At 43.3% G+C, this 23458-nt stretch overlaps 1 protein-coding gene across 1 annotated transcript in view; it reads right to left on the reverse strand.

The window, feature by feature from the left end:
* The window catches only part of LOC106600851 (beta-1,4 N-acetylgalactosaminyltransferase 2), a 53532-nt gene extending 41069 nt beyond the window's left edge, over positions 1-12463 (reverse strand). Inside the window, exon 1 of the mRNA XM_082973108.1 lies at positions 12399-12463. Within this exon, the coding sequence (XP_082829234.1) occupies positions 12399-12463 (65 nt within the window). The remainder of the gene's footprint in view (positions 1-12398) is intronic.
* Between the last annotated feature and the right edge of the window lie 10995 nt (positions 12464-23458).

The following is a 23458-nucleotide window of genomic DNA, read 5'->3' on the forward strand; positions in this document are numbered from 1 at the left end:
GCTCATCCCCTCAGGCATTTAGCCACCATTATCTTATTGCCTTGGATTAAGTTTAGTTTGGATTCATATTAGGGCATGGAACCCGTAGAGCCACAGCAATAGTTCAAAAAGACAGACCTGTTCTCGACTAAGACAGGTGCATACATGTAGGACCCGAGCAGCAGTCCTTTGTACTTTACAGAAATAACCAGACATGTCATCCTGCTAACTCCTCTGAAAGGGACACCCATGTTCTGGGAAAAAGCCAAGAGGTGTAGTCATAGCATCAGTACATAGTAGGCCATAACACAGTTACAGGAATAACAAGTTGTGTCCAACCTCCAAACAGGTGCATGTCTAATGGTGTCTATTGACCCAGAGCACATATAGAGTGCACCCATCTTACTAGCTCTTGTGTAAATAATAATTAACACGCATGGTCTGGAAAATTCTCAATACTATCCACTTGGGAGCCAGGCCCACCCACTGGGGAACCAGGCCCAGCCAATCTCGAGGGGGAAGAAGCCAGATGTGGAGTTCCTGGGCTGGCATTGTTACACGTAGTCTGTGGTAGTGATGCCGGTTTGACGTACTGCAAATTCTCTAAAACGACATTGGAGGCGGCTTATGGTAGCGAAATGAACATTAAATTATGTGGCAACAGCTCTGGTGGACATTCCTGCATTCAGCATGTCAATTGCACACTCCCTCAAAACATAAGGCATCTGTGGCATTGTGTTTGTGCAACAAAACTGCACATTTTAGTGGCCTTTTATTGTCCCCAGCGCAAGGTGCACCCGTGCAATGATCATGCTTTTTAATCAGCTTCTTGATATGCCACACCTGCCAGGTGGATGGATTATCGTTGCAAAGGAGAAATGCTCACTAAAAGGGATGTAAACACATTTGTGCACAGAATTCGAGAGAAATAACCTTTTTGTGCATATGAACATTTTATGGGATCTTTTATTTCAGCTTATGAAACATGGGACCAACACTTTACATGTTGCATTGATATTTTTGTTCAGTGGTTGTAGACACGTCCAAATGTGCAGAGCTTACCCACACAATATGTTTAGGCAATGCGCAAAACATGAAATCGTCTCAATGCAACGAATGATGCTAGGCAAATGCAGGGAAGCTGATGCGGACTCTGTTCATAGACTGGAGTCGGGAACGGTCACGTGCGTCAACGATTTGAACGGATGGGCATGCATACCCTGGAACCTTTCCTGAGGTCTTTGGTGCAGTTTTAGCACATCTTTTGATTTTGAGCATAAAGACCACTAGAATCATTGAGAATGTAATTTTATTGTGTTAGATTATTACAGTGTATGCACTGTCTAGCCTGCCTACCCTGAATGCACGTCGCGGTGTATATCCAATGCCTCAACACGGATAGTCAATAGAGTAAATGGAAAAGTTGAAGTGAAAACGTTTGATCGACACAAAATCGTGTTCACGCCAGTCTCACTGTTCTGTCTTCAGCCCCCCTGCGTCGTTCCGCAAACTGCCATGTCTCCACTAGAAGAAGATCTTCCATCTACCTCTCAACCACAGAAGAAACCACATAAATGCTCCCGCATTTTGAGGACATTTTCAGCCATCAACTAAGGCATGCGGAACACCTTCAAATAGTTCTCCAACAAAGCCATGTAATTCACTTGACTCTTTAACTAAAGGTCATTTTGTTGCGTTCCATTTCATTGTGTTTCTTTCTAATATCTTAGACATGGACTCAACAACATGTCTCTTAAATGTAATAAGTAAAGACTCATAAATGCATATAAGAATGCTCATGTGGCTTTTCACCTTGGGAATAACCTCCCCTTAATATCAGAATAACGTCCCCCTAATATCCATACAAGGTCCCCCAGTATCACCATAATGTCCCCATAACACCCCTCTAATATTTCTGTAATGTCCCCATAATATCACCATAACCTCACTACTGTTTCTTAATATAATGCCTTTGCCATGGCCCCTGGATAGTATTGTAAAGAGCCAATGAGAAAATGTTTCTGCAGTTATAGAGCACAACACATGGGGGTGCCACCCCCTCATAATTGTCAGGGTCCGTACATTGCAGGTGAAAATAATATACAAATTTTCTCACTACTAGGTGACTGAGGGTCAATGCCAACCTCTATAATACAGTACAAAGTATTGTGAAGGGTCAAGGGTGAAGGTGAGGGGTCAACAACTGTGTTTAGTACTTCCACTTGACTCTTTCCCTCTTACTGAAAAGGCAAGGCTAAACATGACTTACTCTTTGCATGACCAGGGATGAGTTGATTAACTTTTTTAATTGTATTTATTTCATCTTTATTTAACCAGGTAGGCTAGTTGAGAACAAGTTCTCATTTACAACTGCGACCTGGCCAAGATAAAGCAAAGCAGTGCGACACAAACAACAGCTTTGCAACTCTTTCAGAACATCAGCCATCTGGATTTGGGTGAAGGAGAAATGGGAGAGGCTTGGTCAAGTTGCTGTGGGGGACGCAGGGCTGTTGACCGGGGTAGGGGTAGGGGTAGCCAGGTGGAAAGCATGGTTAGCCATAGAAAAATGCTTATTGAAATTCTCAAATATTGCAGATTTATTGGTGGTGACAGTGTTTCCTAGCCTCAGTGCAGTGGGCAGCTGGGAGGAGGTGCTCTTATTCTCCATGGACTTTACAGTGTCCCAGAACTTTATGGAGTTTGTGCTACTGGATGCAAATTTCTGTTTGAAAAAGCTAGCCTTTGCTTTCCTAACTGCCTGTGTATATTGGTTCCTAACTTCCCTGAAAAGTTGCATATTGCGGGGGCTATTCGATGCTAGTGCAGGTCAAGGACAGTCAGGTCTGGAGTGAACCAAGGGTTATATCTGTTCCTGGTTCTACATTTTTTGAATGGGGCATGCTTATTTAAGATGGTGAGGAAAGCACTTTTAAAGAATATCCAGGCATCCTCTACTGACGGAATGAGGTCAATATCCTTCCAGGATACCCGGGCCAGGTCGATTAGAAAGGACTGCTTGCTGAAGTGTTTTAGGGAGCGTTTGACAGTGATGAGGGGTGGTCGTTTGACTGCAGACCCATTACGGACGCAGGCAATGAGGCAGTGATCGCTGAGATCCTGGTTGAAGACAGCAGAGGTGTATTTGGAGGGCAGGTTGGTTAGTATGATATCTATGAGGGTGCCCGTGTTTATGGATGTGGGGTTGTACCTGGTAGGTTCATTGATAATTTGTGTGAGAATGAGGGCAATCAATTCACATATGGTGTCCAGGGCACAGCTGGGGGCAGAAGGTGATCTATAGCAAGTGGCAATGGTGAGAGACTTGTTTCGGGAAAGGTGGATTTTTAAAAGTAGAAGCTCAAATTGTTTTGGCACAGACCTGGATAGTAAAACAGAACTCTGCAGGCTATCTCTGCAGTAGATTGCAACTCCGCCCCCTTTGGCAATTCTATCTTGTCAGAAAATGTTAAAGTTAGGGATGGAAATTTCAGGGTTTTTGGTGGCCTTCCTAAGCCAGGATTCAGACACGGCTAGGACATCCGGGTTGGCAGAGTGTGTTAAGGCAGTGAATAAAACAAACTTAGGGAGGAGGCTTCTAATGTTAACATGCAAGAAACCAAGGCTTTTACGGTTACAGAAGTCAACAAATGTAAGCGCCTGGGGAATAGGAGTGGAGCTAGACACTGCATGGCCTGGATTAACCTCTACATCACCAGAGGAACAGAGGAGTATGGCTAAAGGCTATAAGAACTGGTCGTATAATACATTCGGAACAGAGGGTAAAAGGAGCAGGTTCCTGGGCACAGTAGAATAGATTCAAGGCACAATGTACAGGCAAAGGTGTGGTAGGATGTGAATACAGTTGACGTAAACCTATGCATTGAGTGACGATGAGAGGGATATTGTCTCTAGAAACATAATTTAAACCAGGTGAGGTCACCGCATGTGTGGGAGGAGGAACTAAAGGGTTATCTAAGGCATATTGAGCAGGGCTAGAGGCTCTACAGTGAAATAAGGCAATAATTACTAACCAAAACAGCGATGGACAAGACATATTGACATTAGGGGAGAGAGGTATGCGTAGCCGGGTGATCATAGGGGTCCAGTGAGTGGCTTGGCGGGCCGGAGACACGGCGATTCAGGCAGCTAAAGAGCCGGTGCTAGCAAGCTAGCAGAAGGGCCTTAGAGGGATGTCGCGATGGAAGAAGTCAGTTGTAGCCCCCTCGTGCTGTAACGTCAGCAGACCAGTCTTCGTGGATCCGCAGGGCTCAGTGTGGTAAAAGGCTCTAGGCCAATTTGCAAAATAGGTATAGTGCCAAACAATTTGTCCGATGGGCCTCTTAACTAACAGTTCGATATGCTCTAGACAGCTAGTGGGCCGCGGCTAGCAGGCTAGCAGATGGGCATTGAGGGGATGTCGTGACGGAGGAGCCAGTTGAAAAGCCCTCTCAGGCGAATTAAGTCGGTAGTCCAGTCGTGAATGGTCGGCTGGGGTCCAGGCCAATTGGCAAAATAGGTATTGTAGCCCAAGGAGTGGCTGATGGACCTCTTCGGCTAACCGGGTGATGGGCCTAGCAAAGGCTAGCTCCAGGCTAATTGGTTCTTGCTTTGGGACAGAGACGTTAGCCAGGAGTGGCCACTCGGATAGCAGCTAGCTAGTTGTGATGATCCAGGTGAAAAGGTTCAGAGCTTGCGGTAGGAATCCGGAGATATGGAGAAAAATAAGTCTGATTTTCTCTGGTTTGAGTTGCGCTGTGCAGACTGGCGAGAGTTGTCCGGGCTAAAGGTAGCTGATGACCACTAGCATTGGCTAGCTGACTACTTGCTAGTAGCTAGTTAGCTGGCTAGCTTCTGTTGGGGGTTCCAGTTCAAAGTAAAGAAAATAGCAGATCCATACCACATTGGGTGAGGCAGATTGCAGGAGAGTATGTTGAAGTTCAGGTTAAGAAAAATATAAAAAGATATATGCGAAGAAAAAATATATAAAAAGATATATACACGATATAAACACGGGACACAACAAGACGAGGACAAAAGACGTCTGACTGCTAAGCCATGAGCAACAACTTGAATAATAAATGCTTTTGATAATCAACGCTTGCAATACTTATGCTCAGATTTCCTTTTGCTGTCAATTAAGTGTAAATCACTAGAAACATTTCCAAACGTACTTAGTAATAAATTACCCGTAGGACCTGATGTAATGTACATATGAACTGTATGTGTTGAAGGTATTGGATTTAATTATGGGTGCTATTCATACTGCATTCCTTTGAATGGTGAACATTTAATTAAAATTATTAACACCCAAATCAAGTCAACAGGACTGACTGTTCACACCTACTAACAACCTGCTCCTGTCTCTCCCTACAACTTGTTGAGAAGGCAAACGAACAATTATGTAATATGAAGAGTACATTGTTTTTCCTATCCCTGTTGGTATAAGCACATAACCAAATTCATTTTCTCCTGGTGGGATAATAAAGTTGATCCGAAACTAAATCTGGTGTGTTTTCTTTGCCTGGCTAACTATGAAAGGCAACAAGGCTCAGATGCCACTTTTAGCACACAAAACATCCTGCACATGACTCCACGTGGAGTGATCTGGTACTGGTATTCTGTTACAGTGTAGCTGTCGGCTTAGTGACAAAGTGACGTGCATCTTTGAGGTCATCGGTGTCCCAGCCCACTGGGTGAAAGGGACACATGCTTTGTGTTTCGGGCAGCACGGGTATACCGTTGGCACACCTCGTGGGGCCTTCTGAAAAATTTCCTTGACAAGTTGGTAGAGCATTGCAGTGAACACTTGTCGACAAGCCTTATGTAGAGTGGTGGAAAGAATCAGGGAACATCATTCCATTGCTACGGTCCTTATAGCACAGACCTGGTAGTTTCCAGAGATTTTCTTATGTCAAGAGGCAAGTACGGGACCCAATGCTGTATTCCTGGAAACCCTTTGCTTTTCCTGTCAACCTGTCAAGGAAGTGATATTTATGTCAATGTATCTTTGAATCCCCCGTAAGGGTTACTTAAATACTCTCTGTCAGCAAATTCCCAGATGAAATGGCTGCATACAGTAATATGATAGTGACTTAACATCAAGCTGGCAGGAATAGATACTTGAATAGATACTTTTCCTTTAAATGATATGTAAAACTGTGACAGCCGGTGTAATTAACCAGACGAAAAAACAGCTGTCCTTTTTAGCACATGGCCCAAAGGGAAGTGTTAGCCTCATTTGGTATGGACAGTCTTTATTTAAAATCATCACTTTAAAGCTAAATAATAGGCATGAGAGACATGCCATTACACTCAACAGATATCACCAAAGCAGCCCTCCATTCTTTCACTGAGCTTGCATTGAATACCATTGGATAATAATTAAATGTTGTTCTAGTCTAGTGCAAAGATTCCTCAAATCAATGCCTAAATTAATATAGGCTCTATTATGGTTAGTAGGTTGGAGGACTGCACCTACTGTCGGGTTGCGTCAATCGAATCTGGTATTAGGATATAAACAAACCATGCAACTTAGTTTTGCAATGATTATTTAATTCATCTTTAAGTAAATAGAATGATAGTACAAATGGAAAATATGATGTTCGTATATACGGTCTCCCTGTAACACCACGCAGGGCAGACAGAGAAGAGAGCATCACATCATTTTGTTCTCCCTTATATACTCTGACAGAGATAGTTCCCGCTCATTGCTGGCCTGTCAGAGCGAGGATGAGCGTGGTTTAAACTTGCTCATCCTATCGTCGGCGTGCAGGCTGGTCCCAGCCTCGTAACGCACTTCCTGTTGCCGGGTGTAGTTCTTGTCTTCAGCAGTTGACTTATCCGTAGTTTATATACTTAATATTGTAGCATAGCTTCCCCGGTATATTATATAGGTTATGCAAACAAATAGCCAGTTCAACCCTAACGATCCCCCTTTTCACACCCCTTGGGGTGTGAACATACTCCAATAACAAATTTCAGAGAAACTTAGGATTCCCCCTTTTGACACCCCCTAGGGTGTCACTCAACACAATTTGTATATCTCCATTTTAATGATTAGATAATTAGATAAAAACCCTCACGTCCTTCCGGCTACACCTCACTTGTACTAGGTTGACTACCAGTCACCCAGGAACTTCAAACCTTCACATAAGGAAAGACAAATAGTACACAGGATAAATTCAGAACATATTATTTAAAAAACGTATAAAAAGAAGACCTTCTTGCGGCAGTGGCTACACCTAACATGTGTGGGACAGACACTTTGTCCCAGTACTTAAAACCTTCACATCCACCTGCCACTACATTCAATACATATGAGAATACTGTGGATAAGCTTTATTCAACCACTTCCTCAACAGCAAACCAAGGATCGTCCTCGGACAGACCCATCTTTTGCCCTTAGCTGGATTCAGAGTTCTCCGGGGTCAATTCCTTCAAAGGCATCATTCCGGTTGCTCTGACATCTGTAAAATACTTTCTTAAGCAAGGGATTATACAGGCAGCACAACATATCAATAATAGGAACACAAGTACTAGGGTCAGAAATCTAGTAACCACCATAGCTGTGTACTTGCCAAAAAAGATATTCATCCAATTCCCCTCGTCTACCTCCGCTACACCCTTCGTTTTAGCAGATAGCTTGTCAAGTCTCAGTAGGGCTTAAAATCATATAATTTCCATTACAATCCACCCGATTGGCTAAATATTTCACATACATTATAACACATCTATTTTTATTGGATTCAGAAATGTCACACAAAATCAAACTAATTCAGGAAACTCTAAAGATGGTCTCATCTAACATGTGTTCCTCATAATTAAATGAATCCTCCACCTTGCTCGGCGGTAGGTATTTGTCGTCCCACTGGTGTGAACTTTGACTCGGTCTGTATCTCACCATCTGCTCCGTTATCGATCTCCCTATAGTTCTGGTGATTAAACCTCATACAGGTGAAAGCAGCCCATAATACAGTTCTTACAACACTTTTCCATTTCCCAAACATGAGCTGTGTTATCAGGAATGTACGTACAGCAATGAACTTACTCATTCTACCTACACCATCCTCTTTTGCCAATAACATATTGAGAGTTAGTCTATTTTACCAGGTCATGAGGGAGGTGGCGGATAATTGGTCAGAGAACCTCTTTACTGCATCCCCGGTTTCATTCATGAATCTCTGTTGATTATAAAAGATGTCATTAATCCAATCCACATTTCTATTTATTGTCAACCACCAAAATAATGTAGTGTTAAAGCCTTCACATATTTGATTCATAGCTTAGTATTCATCTGGAACTTCCCTGAGGATGCCAATAGCATCCATCTAGACAAAGCTACTCCCATCCTGGTCAAAGCTCCTCCTGTGCCTACTTTAGCCTCCTATAACTGGCCTCTGATGACTAACTCGAACTGGTTGGACCAATAACCCCGGGCGCAAGTTCCTAACCACCCTTTGTGGTAATTTCTGTCGTATGCGTCCTTTGCTGGTACTAGCCTACCCTACATCAGTTATAGGTGCTGTGAGGTTAAGAATGTTCTATTCATCTTTCAAACCTAAGTCAGTCACATTAACAATTACTTTCCAGCTATTAAAATCATCCAAGTTCTCAGTGCCATTCTTGCATCTATAACACTGGTGCTCATCAGGAATTTAAGTGAACCTAGGTGGGTTGGCCGAGTACCTCAATCTGACCCACCCAGTCCCTGTACAGTTGTCTGCTTTCCCAGGAAGTTGTTTAATGTTTACCTTAAATCCTACATCTTGATCTTCTTTGACTCCTTATTCTGCAAGTCACTCATCAGCGTATTATATAGTTTATCTTCTACTTCTTCTCAATGACAACGGTATCGTATGATTAGTACCGGAAGGTGGTGGATCTGAATGTATCAGAAAGATTAGATTATGATGCAGCTCAGAGTTTCTACTCTTCCCAAAAACCGCCAACCCTCTCCTGCCCTTAGTCTCTCTGCTTGGTACCACCCCATACTCACACCTCTAGGAGCACACACAGTGATGAACGGTCGGGATAGGAAATCTTCGTTAAGGAGGTAGCCCCCGGACCCTGTTGGTACTCGGTTCTTCTCCTAACTCTGTGTGTGATCAGCAGTGCTCATATGTGTACATACCTTCTTGCAGTGGGTAACGTGGACCCAAATGACTCTTTCAGCTTTTCTAATGGCAAAGACAGTGGTTTAACAGAACCTGGTATGGGCCTTCCCAACGGTGTTGCTTCCAGTTTTTTCTCCTCGGGGACTGGATCCACACCCAGTCTCCTGGTTGGATTGAGTGAATCACCTTCTCCTGTAATTCACCTGTTGGACACCAAATCTTGGACATACGGGTTTGGTTAACAAACAGTCTTCTCATGTGCTCTGCTAGTATTTCTTCAACTTCTATGTCTACCTGTTCCGGTATCTCTAACTCTGGCATTCTATTTGTTCAACCTGATTAGCTAAAATGTCATCCATCATTTAAAGAGATAGATCCTAGTAAACCAACTCTAGGGATAATATCTTGTCCTTATATTCTAGCTACCATAATCATGTCCACCAAGTAAGTTGGGAACGCTTCTACCCATTTGCTATACTTATCTGTTATTTTTAAACACCCCTTCTTCCCCTTAATTCGGAATAGTTCAATAAGTCCATTTCCAAATGTTGGAATGGAAATTCTACAAAAATGTTTTTGTTTAAGTAATATCCTAACCTGTTCTATAGCCTGCTCTACCATACTCCCCCTATTTATACATGGCTCAAGCCATGTATCAATTTTGCTGCATATCTAAACAATGTCTTTGGTAAGATCAGTAAATTATCCTTATGTCAGCCCTTCTCTTGTAGGATTTCCCCCTTTCATTGTCCACATGTCCAACTCTCCCTGGGGCATTCATCCTTAGTTACCCTGTAACAATTCTCTGTCAATTGTCTTATTCAAGATTTATCTGTGCTGCTTTGTATGGTTTTAAATGCCTATGTGCTTGTCTGTGTAAATAGTCATATCTCTTCTTAGAGAATTTACCAAACATAAACTTAAAATCAAAACTAAAATACATGCCAATGGAGCCGATAGTCCCTCCATGAATTAATATCCTAACTAAGCGAATCAAACTAAATTATCTTCCTATCTTCTATTCCTATTATGTCTTTTCTGTCTGTCCCAGTGTTATTTCTGTCCTCACCTGTTTATAATTTAACTATGCTGGTCTTCACTCACTAACCGTTATCTAATTCTTCTGTCACTTTTATCTTCTCTTCCTGGCTTATGCTCTCCTCCTGCTACTTCCAACTCATCAAGGTCTCAGCAGTGCAGGGGAGGACTTCTCCATCTGCCCTTCCTTCTATCTGTCTGTCGCTCTTTCTCATAACTGTCAGTATCAAATATGGTTTGTTTCCAAATATTGACTAAATGTCTCACAGTCTCCCCTGTTGCACTTCTGAATTTTTAGAAAAATCAACCTGTCTAGATATTGCATATCTACTTAATTTTATCTCGCTACCTTCAATGATCCTGGATCACCTACAAATGTCATATATCTCTGTTCTGTTGACATAAGTCTACCATTATTAAACTTATTCACAACAAAATATAATAATACTGTTATGTCAATTCCACAGTCTTGTTGTGTTAAATCTCTTACACTGCTTACAACCACAGCTGACTTCCTAAGGGAAAATACTTATCTAGATAATGTAAAAAATACCCCTGCTTATTAATCTGAACAACTCCACAAAGAAAATGTATTATACCCTTATCGTCATTCTGTCTTCTCATTGGTTCAAATGATCAATTGTGTCTTAGAACTTTAACTCCATCATAATTATTAGTTCTACAAATTTCCTTAAAATCAATATCACCAATGACCTTAAATTCACTATCCAAATGGCTTCTCAATGTGGCTGATCAGACCACAGGGGGGAGCCCTGATAGAGGTCAAAAGTCATACCACCCTTTCAGAACCATGTTCCTTACTACATTAGACCAATTAAAGAAAAACCTTCAACATTTTCTACATATTTTATCTCAGGTTCCCAGAACATTTCCCTTATCCAAAGACTTCACGTGTTTAATTAAAACTCAGAAAACAAAACGTCAACGGCTCCATGTATGTATAACTTCTAAGATTCCATATGTGTGTGTGTACCCCTTTAAGATATCGTGTCTTCTAGGTGTACAGCAAATGGAAATCTCACCAAATCCAAAAGAAATAGCATATCCCAACATAGTATTTTAAAGATACCAACAAATAGTTATACACGATTTGTTGTGTATGGGTATTTGCTAACCCTAGTTAAAAACAAACACAACATTTCCAGGCCTTTTTCAATTTGGTAGAAATATGCCTCTCTCACTCACTCCCTCACTCCATTGCTCAACATGGTGTTGAGCGATCTCCGTGAATTCCAGCACACTCTTAGCTGTGATTCCCACCACCTTTTCACATTCCACCCGCACCTGGTCTGGCAACCCTTGCATGCAGTTAGCAAGGAATAAGTGCTTCATGGTGTCTTTCCCTGGTTCTTCATTCCAAGCCTGCCTCCAGAGGCCCCTTGCCTTTTTCATGTATACGGGCACACTCTCCTCTTCCTCCAGTGTCAGTGTCCGCATCAGCTGAGGTCTTGGCTGGGTCGGGTATTTGCACCTGACAGCGTCCCATGCTTGTCCTCGGTATTGATCAAACCTGGTAGCTGCTCCCACCATTCCTCTTAGTCCTGCAGCAGTCATGACTTCTCTGTATTCTTGGTCTCCCATACACCTGTTCATTTCCGCGGCCATGTCAGCCGCCGTCCGACTTTCAAATGCTTTTACCCATCTATCCCCTGACTCCTCAGGCGCAGGCAGGCTATCGATTAGGGTCTGTATATCCCGGTGAGCCTATGGCTTATACACTGCTGTACCTCCGGGTGTATCCCTCAGCGGATACAGCCCCATTGTCATCCTTTCATGACTCCTGCTTCTCATGTCGTATGTTGGGGCATCCCCCGGGTTCCACATGTCCCCTTCAAATGTTCCACACAGAACTTTGGGTTCTCTGTCTCTCCTTCTTTTTCCCTCCTATGTCTATGCAGTGGCCCCTTTCTAGGTGGCCTGGTCTGCCACTTCGATCTTGCTCTTCGTCAAGTTCTCACAGTCTTTTCTAGTATTCTTATCTGTACTTCTCCTTGTTTCACTTCCTCTTCCATTTCTTCCAACTTTCTGCGTCTTTGTCTCTCAGCTTCCACTCTCTCTCTCTCTCTCTGTCGTCTCAGGGTCCTTCCACTGTATCAGGTCATCTGATACTACGCTGCCACTTTCGCTTCTTCCTACTAGGCTCATGCTTTCAATGCCAGCTCCCAGTCTGCTCAGGTTGTTCACCCCGTCTCTCTTCGCTTTTGCTGTCTCAAGTAGAGCAGCCACCTCCTCTCTCCTATCGCTCACCTTGCACCACTGCTCCCCTTCCTCTTTATCCGGGCGTTTGTGGTAGCTGACCGCTGCTGACACATCTAAAACTGGAGCCATGATCTTTTGAACTTCATACGGCGGGGGTGTTAAGGGAAGGGCAGGATAGAGCCTGGATCGTTTCAATTGTTATTTTTCTTGTCCTTCTTTCCACGTTTTTCCAGCATCGCCAAACCTATGCGCTCCCTCAACCTAGCTTTTTCCATCACTTCCTTGTGCTTTCCTTTTCGTGGCTCTCCCTCTTTCTTCCATTCCTTCCCTCCATTGATTTCGAATGTGGATTTTAGAGCCTTTAATACTCTCTCCGCTTCTTCACTGGTAGTCATGTTTTTGTTTTACTTTATAATATTCGTATTTATCTCTATCCAATTTGATAATCAGTCCGTTATTAAAGTATGTTAACCTATTTATTTAAACCAAATTGTTTCAATCTATTTAGTTAAATTCTGTGCTTATTTCAACCTAATTATTTGGAACCGTTGTTATTCAATATAAATCAAACATCAAATCTAATAATCATCCAAATTATCTCAATCTAATTATTCTAAACCGGTGTTATGCAATGTCAAACATTAATCATCAAATCAAATGATAACTCCCCATTAGAGCCCACAATAACTCAACGTTTAAAACCTATATTTTTCAAACCTAATCATACCTGTAGTATGGGCCTTGACAATAGCCACAATTATCGTCCTTCCTAAAATATTCCTCCAAACCTTTTGATGCCTTTTTGTTAATAAATTCAATCAGCTAAATATCTCCTTTTATTCTTCACCTAAATTGAGCATATTATTTTACCTTCAAACTTTTATTATACTATTATTCTCTTACCTTTAAATTCCTAATTTATTATTCCTCTTTTACCTCGCCTACAACCTCACCTCCTTTCATAAGAATTACTCCGTTGAACCCAACCGTACCCTCGAAGTTACGAATCTTGCCGATCACCCAGTATTCTTATCTAAAATTTCCCGAACCCAACCGTACCCTCGAAGTTACGAATCTTGCCGGTGGAACAATATTCAATTCCAATAGTTCCCTGTACTTTTAGAACCTAGCCTGTGGTACGTTCACGACCCACAGGACCTTGCCTAAAAGTTTATGTATTTCTCCGAACCCAGCCGTAATACGTCTCGATTACGGACCTTGCCAGTAAGACAATATGCTAAAAATTTTAATATTTCTCCGAACCTAACCGCAATACATTCATGATTATGGACCTTGCCGGTAAGACAATATTTTTCCCAATATTTCCCTATACCCTTAGAACCTAGCCTGTGGTACGTTCACGACCTACAGGACCTTGCCTAAGAGTTTATGTATTTCTCCGAACCCAGCCGTAATACGTCTCGATTACGGACCTTGCCGGTAAGACAATACGCCAATATTTTGAATATTTCCCCGAACCTAACCGTAATATCTTTATAATTACGGATCTTGCCGGTAAGACAATATTCTTATTTCACCTTGGTTTTCAACAATCACATTTACCGTATTAGACATATCATTTTCAATTATATACTTCATCAATTTTAAGTTATATGTCATAATTTAGTCACTTACATCAAACAGGTGTCTCACAAAATAAATTTGGATAAGTCCAATATGCAGAACTTTAGTTATTCACAATAGGTGTCTGCTTACCTTTTTGTTTGACCGGTCAGGATTTGTGAAACACACCGTCCGACGACAGCGATGGCCAATCGGCCGGACAAATTCCAGCGAAGTCCTTCTACCAGAATCACGTCGGGGTCACCAATTGTCGGGTTGCGTCAATCGAATCTGGTATTAGGATATAAACAAACCATGCAACTTAGTTTTGCAATGATTATTTAATTCATCTTTAAGTAAATAGAATGATAGTACAAATGGAAAATATGATGTTCGTATATACGGTCTCCCTGTATCACCATGCAGGGCAGACAGAGAAGAGAGCGTCACATCCTTTTGTTCTCCCTTATATACTCTGACAGAGATAGTTCCTGCTCATTGCTGGCCTGTCAGAGCGAGGATGAGCGTGGTTTGAACTTGCTCATCCTATCGTCGGCGTGCAGGCTGGTCCCAGCCTCGTAACGCACTTCCTGTTGCCGGGTGTAGTTCTTGTCTTCAGCAGCTGACTTATCCGTAGTTTATATACTTAATATTGTAGCATAGCTTCCCCAGTATATTATATAGGTTATGCAAACAAATAGCCAGTTCAACCCTAACACTACCAATTAAGCTACACAATCTCTTTACAGACAAAAAGGGATTAATCCTCTCATCTCTGACATAGCTGTTATCTTTTGATAGAGATAAGAATGGAGAGGTAGATGTATCATTGCAGCATCAATTGGCATAACTTTTGAATAACACAATTGTAAAAAGGATTTACTTCCTGTGGAGAAGCAAGTGGGAGAGGCTGAGGAGGGAGGTGGTCAAGAGGTCCAGGTCCAAGGGCGGGAAAGGCTTGCCTGACCTCTACTTGTTCCTGGGCAGCCGCTATACAGCGTTACATCTCACTCTTGCCACCTCCCCGGTCAACAACAAGACCTTGGCCCTCGCACGGTTCTGGCTGGGATCATATCTCAGAACCCTGAGGCTGATCCCAGTCTACCTGCGAGCCCCAGTCTCTTTCCTGCTCCCTAAACACTACGCCCAGCTCCAGAAGTTTTTAAGACATTTTAAACTGGAAAAAGAAGCAGTCACGGTTTTAGCTAAACACCGCTCTCTTCTCTCTCTTGTGCAGGAGCGGGAAACAGTGTGCCCAGTGCGTGGGTTTACTATAGGCGAGCCTATAACGGTTTGGCGTAACGTGGCCCATCCTGCTCTCCTGAATCGGTACCGGGACCTGTCCTGGATGGTCGCCCACGAGATCCTCCCGGTCAGGGCCGTTATGCACTCACGGGGCATAGCGAGGATATCCGTGTGTCCCCGACCAGGCTGCGGCCAAGAGGAGTCGGTGAGGCACTTGCTCTGGGAGTGCAGAGCCGCCAGGAACCTGTGGAAGGAAGCAGGTCCCCTGATCTCCCCGTGTGTGCCAGCAGGGGAGGACCTAACGCCCCAGCTCATGCTGTATGGGGTGGGCCGAAGGCCTATTCCCCGAAGGCCTTCACCAAGCTCTGGCCCACCTTCACGTGTCTGAAGGAAGCACTGTGGTCCTCCCGTAACCTGCTGGTAGAGAAACGAGTAGAGACCACCCCCCAGGCAGTGGCCATGGTAGCCATGGAAGCCCTGGGGTGGTACAGAAGAAAGGAGGCCTCGACCCCAAGCGAAGTGTCCCCCACAACACCCAAGGTCCCGGCGGCCACGGTCTGACAGCGCTGCGATACATAGGGCGATGCGCCTAGGGGAGGGATCTCCTCTGGGCCCTCAAGGACGGGACGGGAATTGATTCGGAAGAGCAGGAGGAGATGAGTTTGATAAGGACTCACCCCGCTCCTGTACAAAGGACCGAAGACAGCTTTTTAACAAAGTGACTTTTTTTTACATGTTTTCATGTCTTAAAATGTTTTACTTTTGTTAAATCATTTGTACACATTTTAAATGGCTTTTACAGAATTTATGTTTTTACAAAGAAAAGTACATTTATTCATGGATGTTTTTAACTTTTTAACAAATTTACATGTAATATTCATATGCTGTGTTTTATCATTTTATGCCCATTTTATGTGTATAAAATGATGTACAAAAATATATATGAGCTGTTTTTAAAGGAAATGTAACAATAAAACTTTTCCAAAAGAAAAAAAAATTGTACAAAGGATTTGAAGGTACAGTTGAAGTCTGAAGTTTACATACACTTAGGTTGGAGTCATTAAAACGTGTTTTTCAACCACTCCACAAATTTCTTCTTAACAAACTGTAGGTTCAGCAAGTCGGTTAAGACATCTACTTTGTGCATGACACAAGTAATTTTTCCAACAATTGTTTACAGACAGATTATTTCACTTTTAATTCACTGTATCACAATTCCAGTGGGTCAGAAGTTTACATACACTAAGTTGACTGTACCTTTTAAACAGCTTGGTAAATTCCAGAAAATGATGTCATGGCTTTAGAAGCTTCTGACATCATTTGAGTCAATTGGAGGTGTACCTGTGGATGTATTTCATGGCCTACCTTCAAACTCAGTGCCTCTTTGCTTGACATCATGGGAAAATCAAAAGAAATCAGCCAAAACCTCAGAAAAATTATTGTAGACCTCCACAAGTCTGGTTCATCCTTGGGAGCAATTTCCAAACACCTGAAGGTACCACATTCAGCTATACAAACAATAGTACGCAAGCATAAACACCATGGGACCACGCAGCCGTCATACCGCTCAGGAAGGAGACGCACTCTGTACAAATAATAGTACCGTAATTTCCGTAATTATTATTTTTTTGAACATAAATAAGCCACACATGTCCTACAGTCCGGAGCCTGCAAAGATGGCCCACAGTCCGGAGCCGACAGAGACGGCCCACAGTCCGGAGCCGACAGAGACGGCCCTCCAGTCCGGAACCGGCGCAGCCAGAGTCGCCCTCCAGTCCGGAACCGGCGCAGCCATTGTCGCCCTCCAGTCCGGAACCGGCACAGCCAGAGTCGCCCTCCAGTCCGGAGCTTCCAGAGTCGCCCTCCAGTCCGGAGCTTCCAGAGTCGCCCTCCAGTCCGGAGCTTCCAGAGTCGCCCTCCAGTCCGGAGCTTCCAGAGTCGCCCTCCAGTCCGGAGCTTCCAGAGTCGCGCATCAGCCCAAGGTCTCCAGCGACGCGCATCAGCCCGACGTCTTCAGCGATGCGCATCAGCCCGAGGTCTCCAGCGACGCACCTTAGCCCTGAGCCTTCAGCGGGGGTGGACAGGTTAGGTTGGGGACTAAGGCCGGAGCCTGAGCCACCTCCGTGGTAGGAGGATTGGGGAGGGGGGATGTTGCACAAGAACCATCGGTGACGGTGGCCAACCTCCCTTCCCTCCCCTGTAGTTTTGGGATTTGTTTTGTTGTGGGTTATTGTTTTGTTCATTTTTGTTTCAGGTGCGTCCGGGGTCTGCACCTTTCGGGGGGGGGGGGGGGGTGGTACTGTCACGTCCTGACCAGTTTAAGGGGTTATTTGTTATTGTAGTTTGGTCAGGGCGTGGCAGGGGTGTGTTTGTTTTGTGTTGTCGGGGGGTTTTGGGTATTGGTCTATGTTTTGTATTTCTATGTTCTTTCTATGTTGTGTATTTCTTTGTGTTGGCCTGGTATGGCTCTCAATCAGGAACAGCTGTACATCGTTGTTGCTGATTGGGAGCCATACTTAGGTAGCCCTTTTTCCACCTGTCTTTTGTGGGAAGTTGTTTTTGCACTGCTGTATTTTAGCCTGCAAAACTGTTTAGCTGTTGTTCGTTTTTTGTTTTCTTGTTTTTGTGTAGTGTTCTAAAAAAAGTAAATATGAGCATTCACATACCCGCTGCATTTTGGTCTACTCACTACGACGGCCGTGACAAACCCTAACCTTAATGGGTGCTGAGGAGCATTTTTTTCTGCTAATACAGGAATAATAATGGCTTAGTTCACAAATTTTGTGCAGAAAAACAATATAAAAATGACAAAAATACAAAAAGAATAATTTGGAAATTATTCAGACCCCTTGACTTTTTACACATTTTGTTACGTTACAGCCTTATTCTAAAATGGATTAAAACTTTTTTCCCCCTCAACAATCTACACACAATGCCCCATAACGACAAAGTAAAAACAGGTTTTAAGACATTCTAGATCATTTATAAGAAATAAAAACCTGAAATATCACATTTACATAAGCATTCAGACCCTTTACTCAGTACTATGTTGAAGCACCATTTAGTAGCGATTACAGCCTCGAATCTAATTGAGTATGACGCTACAAGCTTGGCACACCTGCATTTGGGGAGTTTCACCATTCTTCTCTGCATATCCTCTCAAGCTCTGTCAAGTTGGATGGGGAGCATCACTGCACAGCTATTTTCAGGTCTCTCCAGAGATGTTCGATCGGGTTCAAGTCTGGGCTCTGGCTGGGCCACTCAAGGACATTCAGAGACTTGTCCCGAAGCCACTCTTCCATTGTTTTGGCTGTGTGCTTTGGGTCATTGTCCTGTTGGAAAGTGAACCTTCACCCCAGTCTGAAGTCCTGAGCACTCTGGAGCAGGTTTTCATCAAGGATCTCCCTGTACTTTGCTCTGTTTATCTTTACCTCGATCCTGACTAGTCTCCCAGTCCCTGCCACTGAAAAATATCCCCACAGCATGATGCTGCCACCACCATGCTTCACTGTAGGGATGGTGCCAGGTTTCCTCCAGACGTGACGCTTGGCATTCAGGCTAAAGAGCTTAATCTTGGTTTCATCAGACCAGTGAATCTAACCCGGAAGCTTATAAGAAATCCCGCTATGCCCTCAGACGAACCATCAAACAGGCAAAGAGTCAATACGGGACTAAGATCGAATCGTACTACACCGGCTCTGACACTCGTCGGATTACAGACTACAAAGGGAAGCACAGCCGAGAGCTGCCCAGTGACACGAGCCTACCAGACGAGCTAAACTACTTCTATGCTCGCTTCGAGGCAAATAACACTGAACCATGCATGAGAGCACCAGTTGTTCCGGAAGACTGTGTGATCACGCTCTCCGCAGTCGATGTGAGTAAGACCTGTAAACAGGTCAACGTTCACAAGGCCGCAGGGCCAGATGGATTACCAGGACGTGTACTGCGAGCATGAGCTGACCAACTGGCAAGTGTCTTCACTGACATTTTCAACCTCTCCCTGTCTGAGTCTGTAATACCAACATGTTTCAAGCAGACCACCATAATCCCTGTATCCAAGAACACTAAGGTACCTACCGAAATGACTACCGACCCGTAGCACTCACGTCTGTAACCATGAAGTGCTTTGAAAGGCTAGTCATAGCTCACATCAACATTATCCCAGAAACCCTAGACCCACTCCAATTTGCATACCACCCTAACAGATCCACAGATGAGGCAATCTCTATTGCACTCCACACTGCCCTTTCCCACCTGGACAAAAGGAACACCTATGCGAGAATGCTATTCATTGACTACAGCTCAGCTTTCAACACCATAGTGCCCTCAAAGCTCATCAATAAGCTAAGGACCCTGGGACTAAACACCTCCCTCTGCAACTGGATCCTGGACTTCCTGACGGGCCGCCACCAGGTGGTAAGGGTAGGTAACAACACCACCGCCACACTGATCCTCAACACAGGGGCCCCTCAGCGGTGCGTGCTCAGTCCCCTCCTGTACTCCCTGTTCACTAGTAACTGCACGGCCAGGCATGACTCCAACACCATCATTAAGTTTGCCGATGACACAACAGTGGTACTGATCACCAACACCAACGAGACAGCCTATAGGGAGGAGGTCAGAGACCTGGCTGTGTGGTACCAGGACAACAACCTCTCCCTCAATGTGATCAAGACAAAGTACATGATTGTGGACAACAGGAAAAAGAGGACCGAGCACGCCTCCACATCACCAACAAACTAACATGGTCCAAGCACACCAAGACAGTCGTGAAGAGGGTACAACAAAACCTATAAAACCTATAAAACTCAGGAGACTGAAAAGATTTGGCATGAGTCCTCAGATCCTCAAAAGGTTCTACAGCTGCACCATCGAGAGCATCCTGACTATTTGCATCACTGCCTGGTATGGCAACTGCTCAGCCTCTGCTCCAAGGCACTACAGAGGGTAGTGCATATGGCCCAGTACATCACTGGGGCCAAGCTTCCTGCCATCCAGGACCTCTATACCAGGCGGTGTCAGAGGAAGGCCCTAAAAATTGTCAAAGACTCCAGCCACCCTAGTCATAGACTGTTCTCTCTGCTTCCGCACAGCAAGCTGTACCAGAGCGCCAAGTCTAGGTCCAAGAGGCTTCTAAACAGCTTCTACCCCCAAGCCATAAGACTCCTGAACATCTCGTCAAATGGCTAACCAGACTATATGCACCCCCCCCCCCCCTTTGACACCACTGCTACTCTCTGTTGCCATCATCTACACATAGTCACTTTAATAACTCTACCTACATGTACATATTACCTCAATTACCTAGACTAACCGATGCCCCCGCACATTGACTCTGTACTGGTACCTTGTATAGTCTCACTATTGTTATTTCACTGCTGCTCTTTAATTACATGTTACTTTTATTTCTTATTCTTATTGGTATTGTTTTTAAACTCCATTGTTGGTTAGTGGTTCGTAAGTAAGCATTTCACTGTAAGGTCTACAACTGTTGATTTGGCGCATGTGACTAATAAAATTTGATTTGATTTGAATCGTGTTTCTCATGATCTGAGTGTCCTTTAGGTGCCTTTTGGTCAAACTCCAAGCGGTCTACCATGTGTCTTTTTACTGAGGAGTGGTTCTGTCTGGCAAATCTACCATAAAGGCCTGATTGGTGGAGTGCTGCAGAGATGGTTGTCCTTCTGGAAGGTTCTCCCATCTCCACAGAGGAACTCTAGAGCTCTGTCAGAGTGACCATTGGGTTCTTGGTCACCTCTTTGACCAATGCTCTTCTACCCCGATTGCTCAGTTTGGCCGGGCGGCCAGCTCTAGGAAGAGGCTTGGTGGTTCCAAATTCCTTCAATTTAAGAATGATGGAGGCCACTATGTTCTTGAGGACCTTCAATGCTGCAGAATTTCCCAGATCTGTGCCTCGACACAATCCTTTTTCTGAGCTTTACGGACAATTCCTTCAACCTCATGGCTTGGTTTTTGCTCTGACATGCACTGTCAACTGTGGGACCTTATATAGACAGGTGTGTGCCTTTCCAAATAATTTCCAATCAGTTGAATTTACCACAGATGGACTCCAATCAAGTTGTAGAAACATCTCAAGGATGATCAATGGAAACATTTGCAAAAATGTCTAAAAACTGTATTTATTTTTTTTTGTTAAGGGGTATTGTGTGTAGATTGATGAGGAAAAAAATTCATTTAAGAAATTTTAGAATAAGGCTGTAACATAACAAAATGTCGAAAAAGTCATGGGGTCTGAATACTTTCTGAATGGAAATGATCAGGGGGTGCATTACCCTCAGCACCCCCTTCTTCACGCAGCTATGTCCTCACCTTAGAGTCCTATTGCAGTATGGATTGTATATTCATATAAAGCCATCAACAAGATTTTACATGGCATACAGCTGAAAGATCATACATGTCATTTTTTCATCAGAAGTTAGTCAAGATGTTATCGAAATGTGGTCAACCCATTGAAATAACCTTATGAAACTCAACCTGCATGGAATATGGCTTAACCATTTAAGTGTGGGGCCTTTACTGTCCAGATATAGTTTACTTCTTTGGGACAACCACCACTCAGTCATTCTCTAGACAGGTGCTTGGTCCATTCGTACAGTACTGATGAACAGGAGCCAGGGGAAATAACATTAACACAGCGGTGCTTTGAACCGTTGGCAAAGACACGGGTGCTTCGCATACCCAACCTTCACCCCAACCAGTCTGCCCACACTAGATTGACCAGGGCTTTATGTAATATGTCTGTCTGTGCGTCAGAGTTCCTCTACCTCTACCCGTCTGTTCATTCTTCCCTCGTTTCCAGTCTACCCACTCGGCTCTTATCTCACTGAGGTGTGTCAGTGTACCAGACATGGACATTGCGGTAATAAAAATCTAATGCGGCCAAAGTCCCCACAAACACCCTGCATGGTGGGCGAAGTCTCCAGAAAGTCCCCTATGCACCCCACCTCTCTCCAGTCTGCCACCTCATTCATTTTAAAATCATTCGTAAACAGTGGTGTAAAGTACTTCAACAAAAATACTTTAAAGTACTACTGTAGATTGCAGTATCTGTTCTTGACCATTTATATTTTTGACAACTTTTACTTTTACTTCAATACATTCCTAAAGAAAATAATGTTATTTTTACTCCATACAGTTTCACTGACACCCAAAAGTACTCGTTACATTTTGAATGCTTAGCAGGACAGGAAAATTGTCCAGTTTACACACTTATCAAGAGAATATCCATGGTCATCCCTACTGCCTCTGATCTGGCGGACTCACTAAACACAAATGCTTTGTATGAAAATGATGTCCGAGTGTTGGAGTGTTCCCCTGGCTATCTGTAAATTGAAAAAAAGAAAAGAAAATGGTGCCGTCTGATTTGCTTAATATAAGGAATTAAAATAATTTATACTTTTACTTTTGATACTTAAGAATATTTTGGCAATTACATTTACTTTTGACACTTAAGTATATCTAAAACCAAATACTTTTATACTTTTGCTCAAATAGTATTTACTGGGTGACTTTCACTTTTACTTGAGTCATTTTCTATTAAGGTACAGTATCTTTACTTTTACTCAAGTATGACAACTGGGTACTTTTTCCATCACTGGTCGTAAATACAGAGAGGTGGCAAAGTGGAAGAAACTTAGGTTTTATATGCTTGTTTTTAGCTATGTTAGAACACATTAGCCTAGTTATATTATGCATGAGTATAGGTTCCTATGTAAAACCGTTTTTTTTTTTTAACTAAGTTAGTTGTTACAGTTGCTATGCTAAGTTGTTTTGACCCATCTTTTTAGTTTGGATTTCTTTTATCATTGTCATTAGAAAATTGAGAACTATTGTGCTATAAAAGCATTAAAAAAGTGAAGGTAATCAGAATTGAATGTCACCTCATCAATCTTACTCTGATGACCATCTGTGGGGACAAGATAGTCCCCTACACTCTTAGAAAAATGGTTTCAAAAAGACTGCAGAGTTTCATCATATTTTGAATCACTTCTCTGATTGAGCTGGCGCAGACATAATGTTCACCACCGCCTCATAACATATAGACCTAACCAACCACGTCCACAAACTGCTGCTGTACAAAATGTTCTAAAATGAGAGGAGCACAGCAGTTTGACTCAGTGCGCTGCCTCGCACACACACATACACAGCCATACACACTTTCCAGGAATGTACCCTTTCCAAGAAGCGGAAATCAGTTTGAAAGTGATTGAACAAGTGATTGCAGAAGAAACGCATTATGAAACCATCCCAAGTTACCCGTTGTTGAAATATAAATC

Source organism: Salmo salar, chromosome 03 (assembly GCF_965601325.2).
Source record: "Salmo salar chromosome 03, fSalSal1, whole genome shotgun sequence".
NCBI classification, from domain to species: Eukaryota; Metazoa; Chordata; class Actinopteri; order Salmoniformes; family Salmonidae; genus Salmo; species Salmo salar.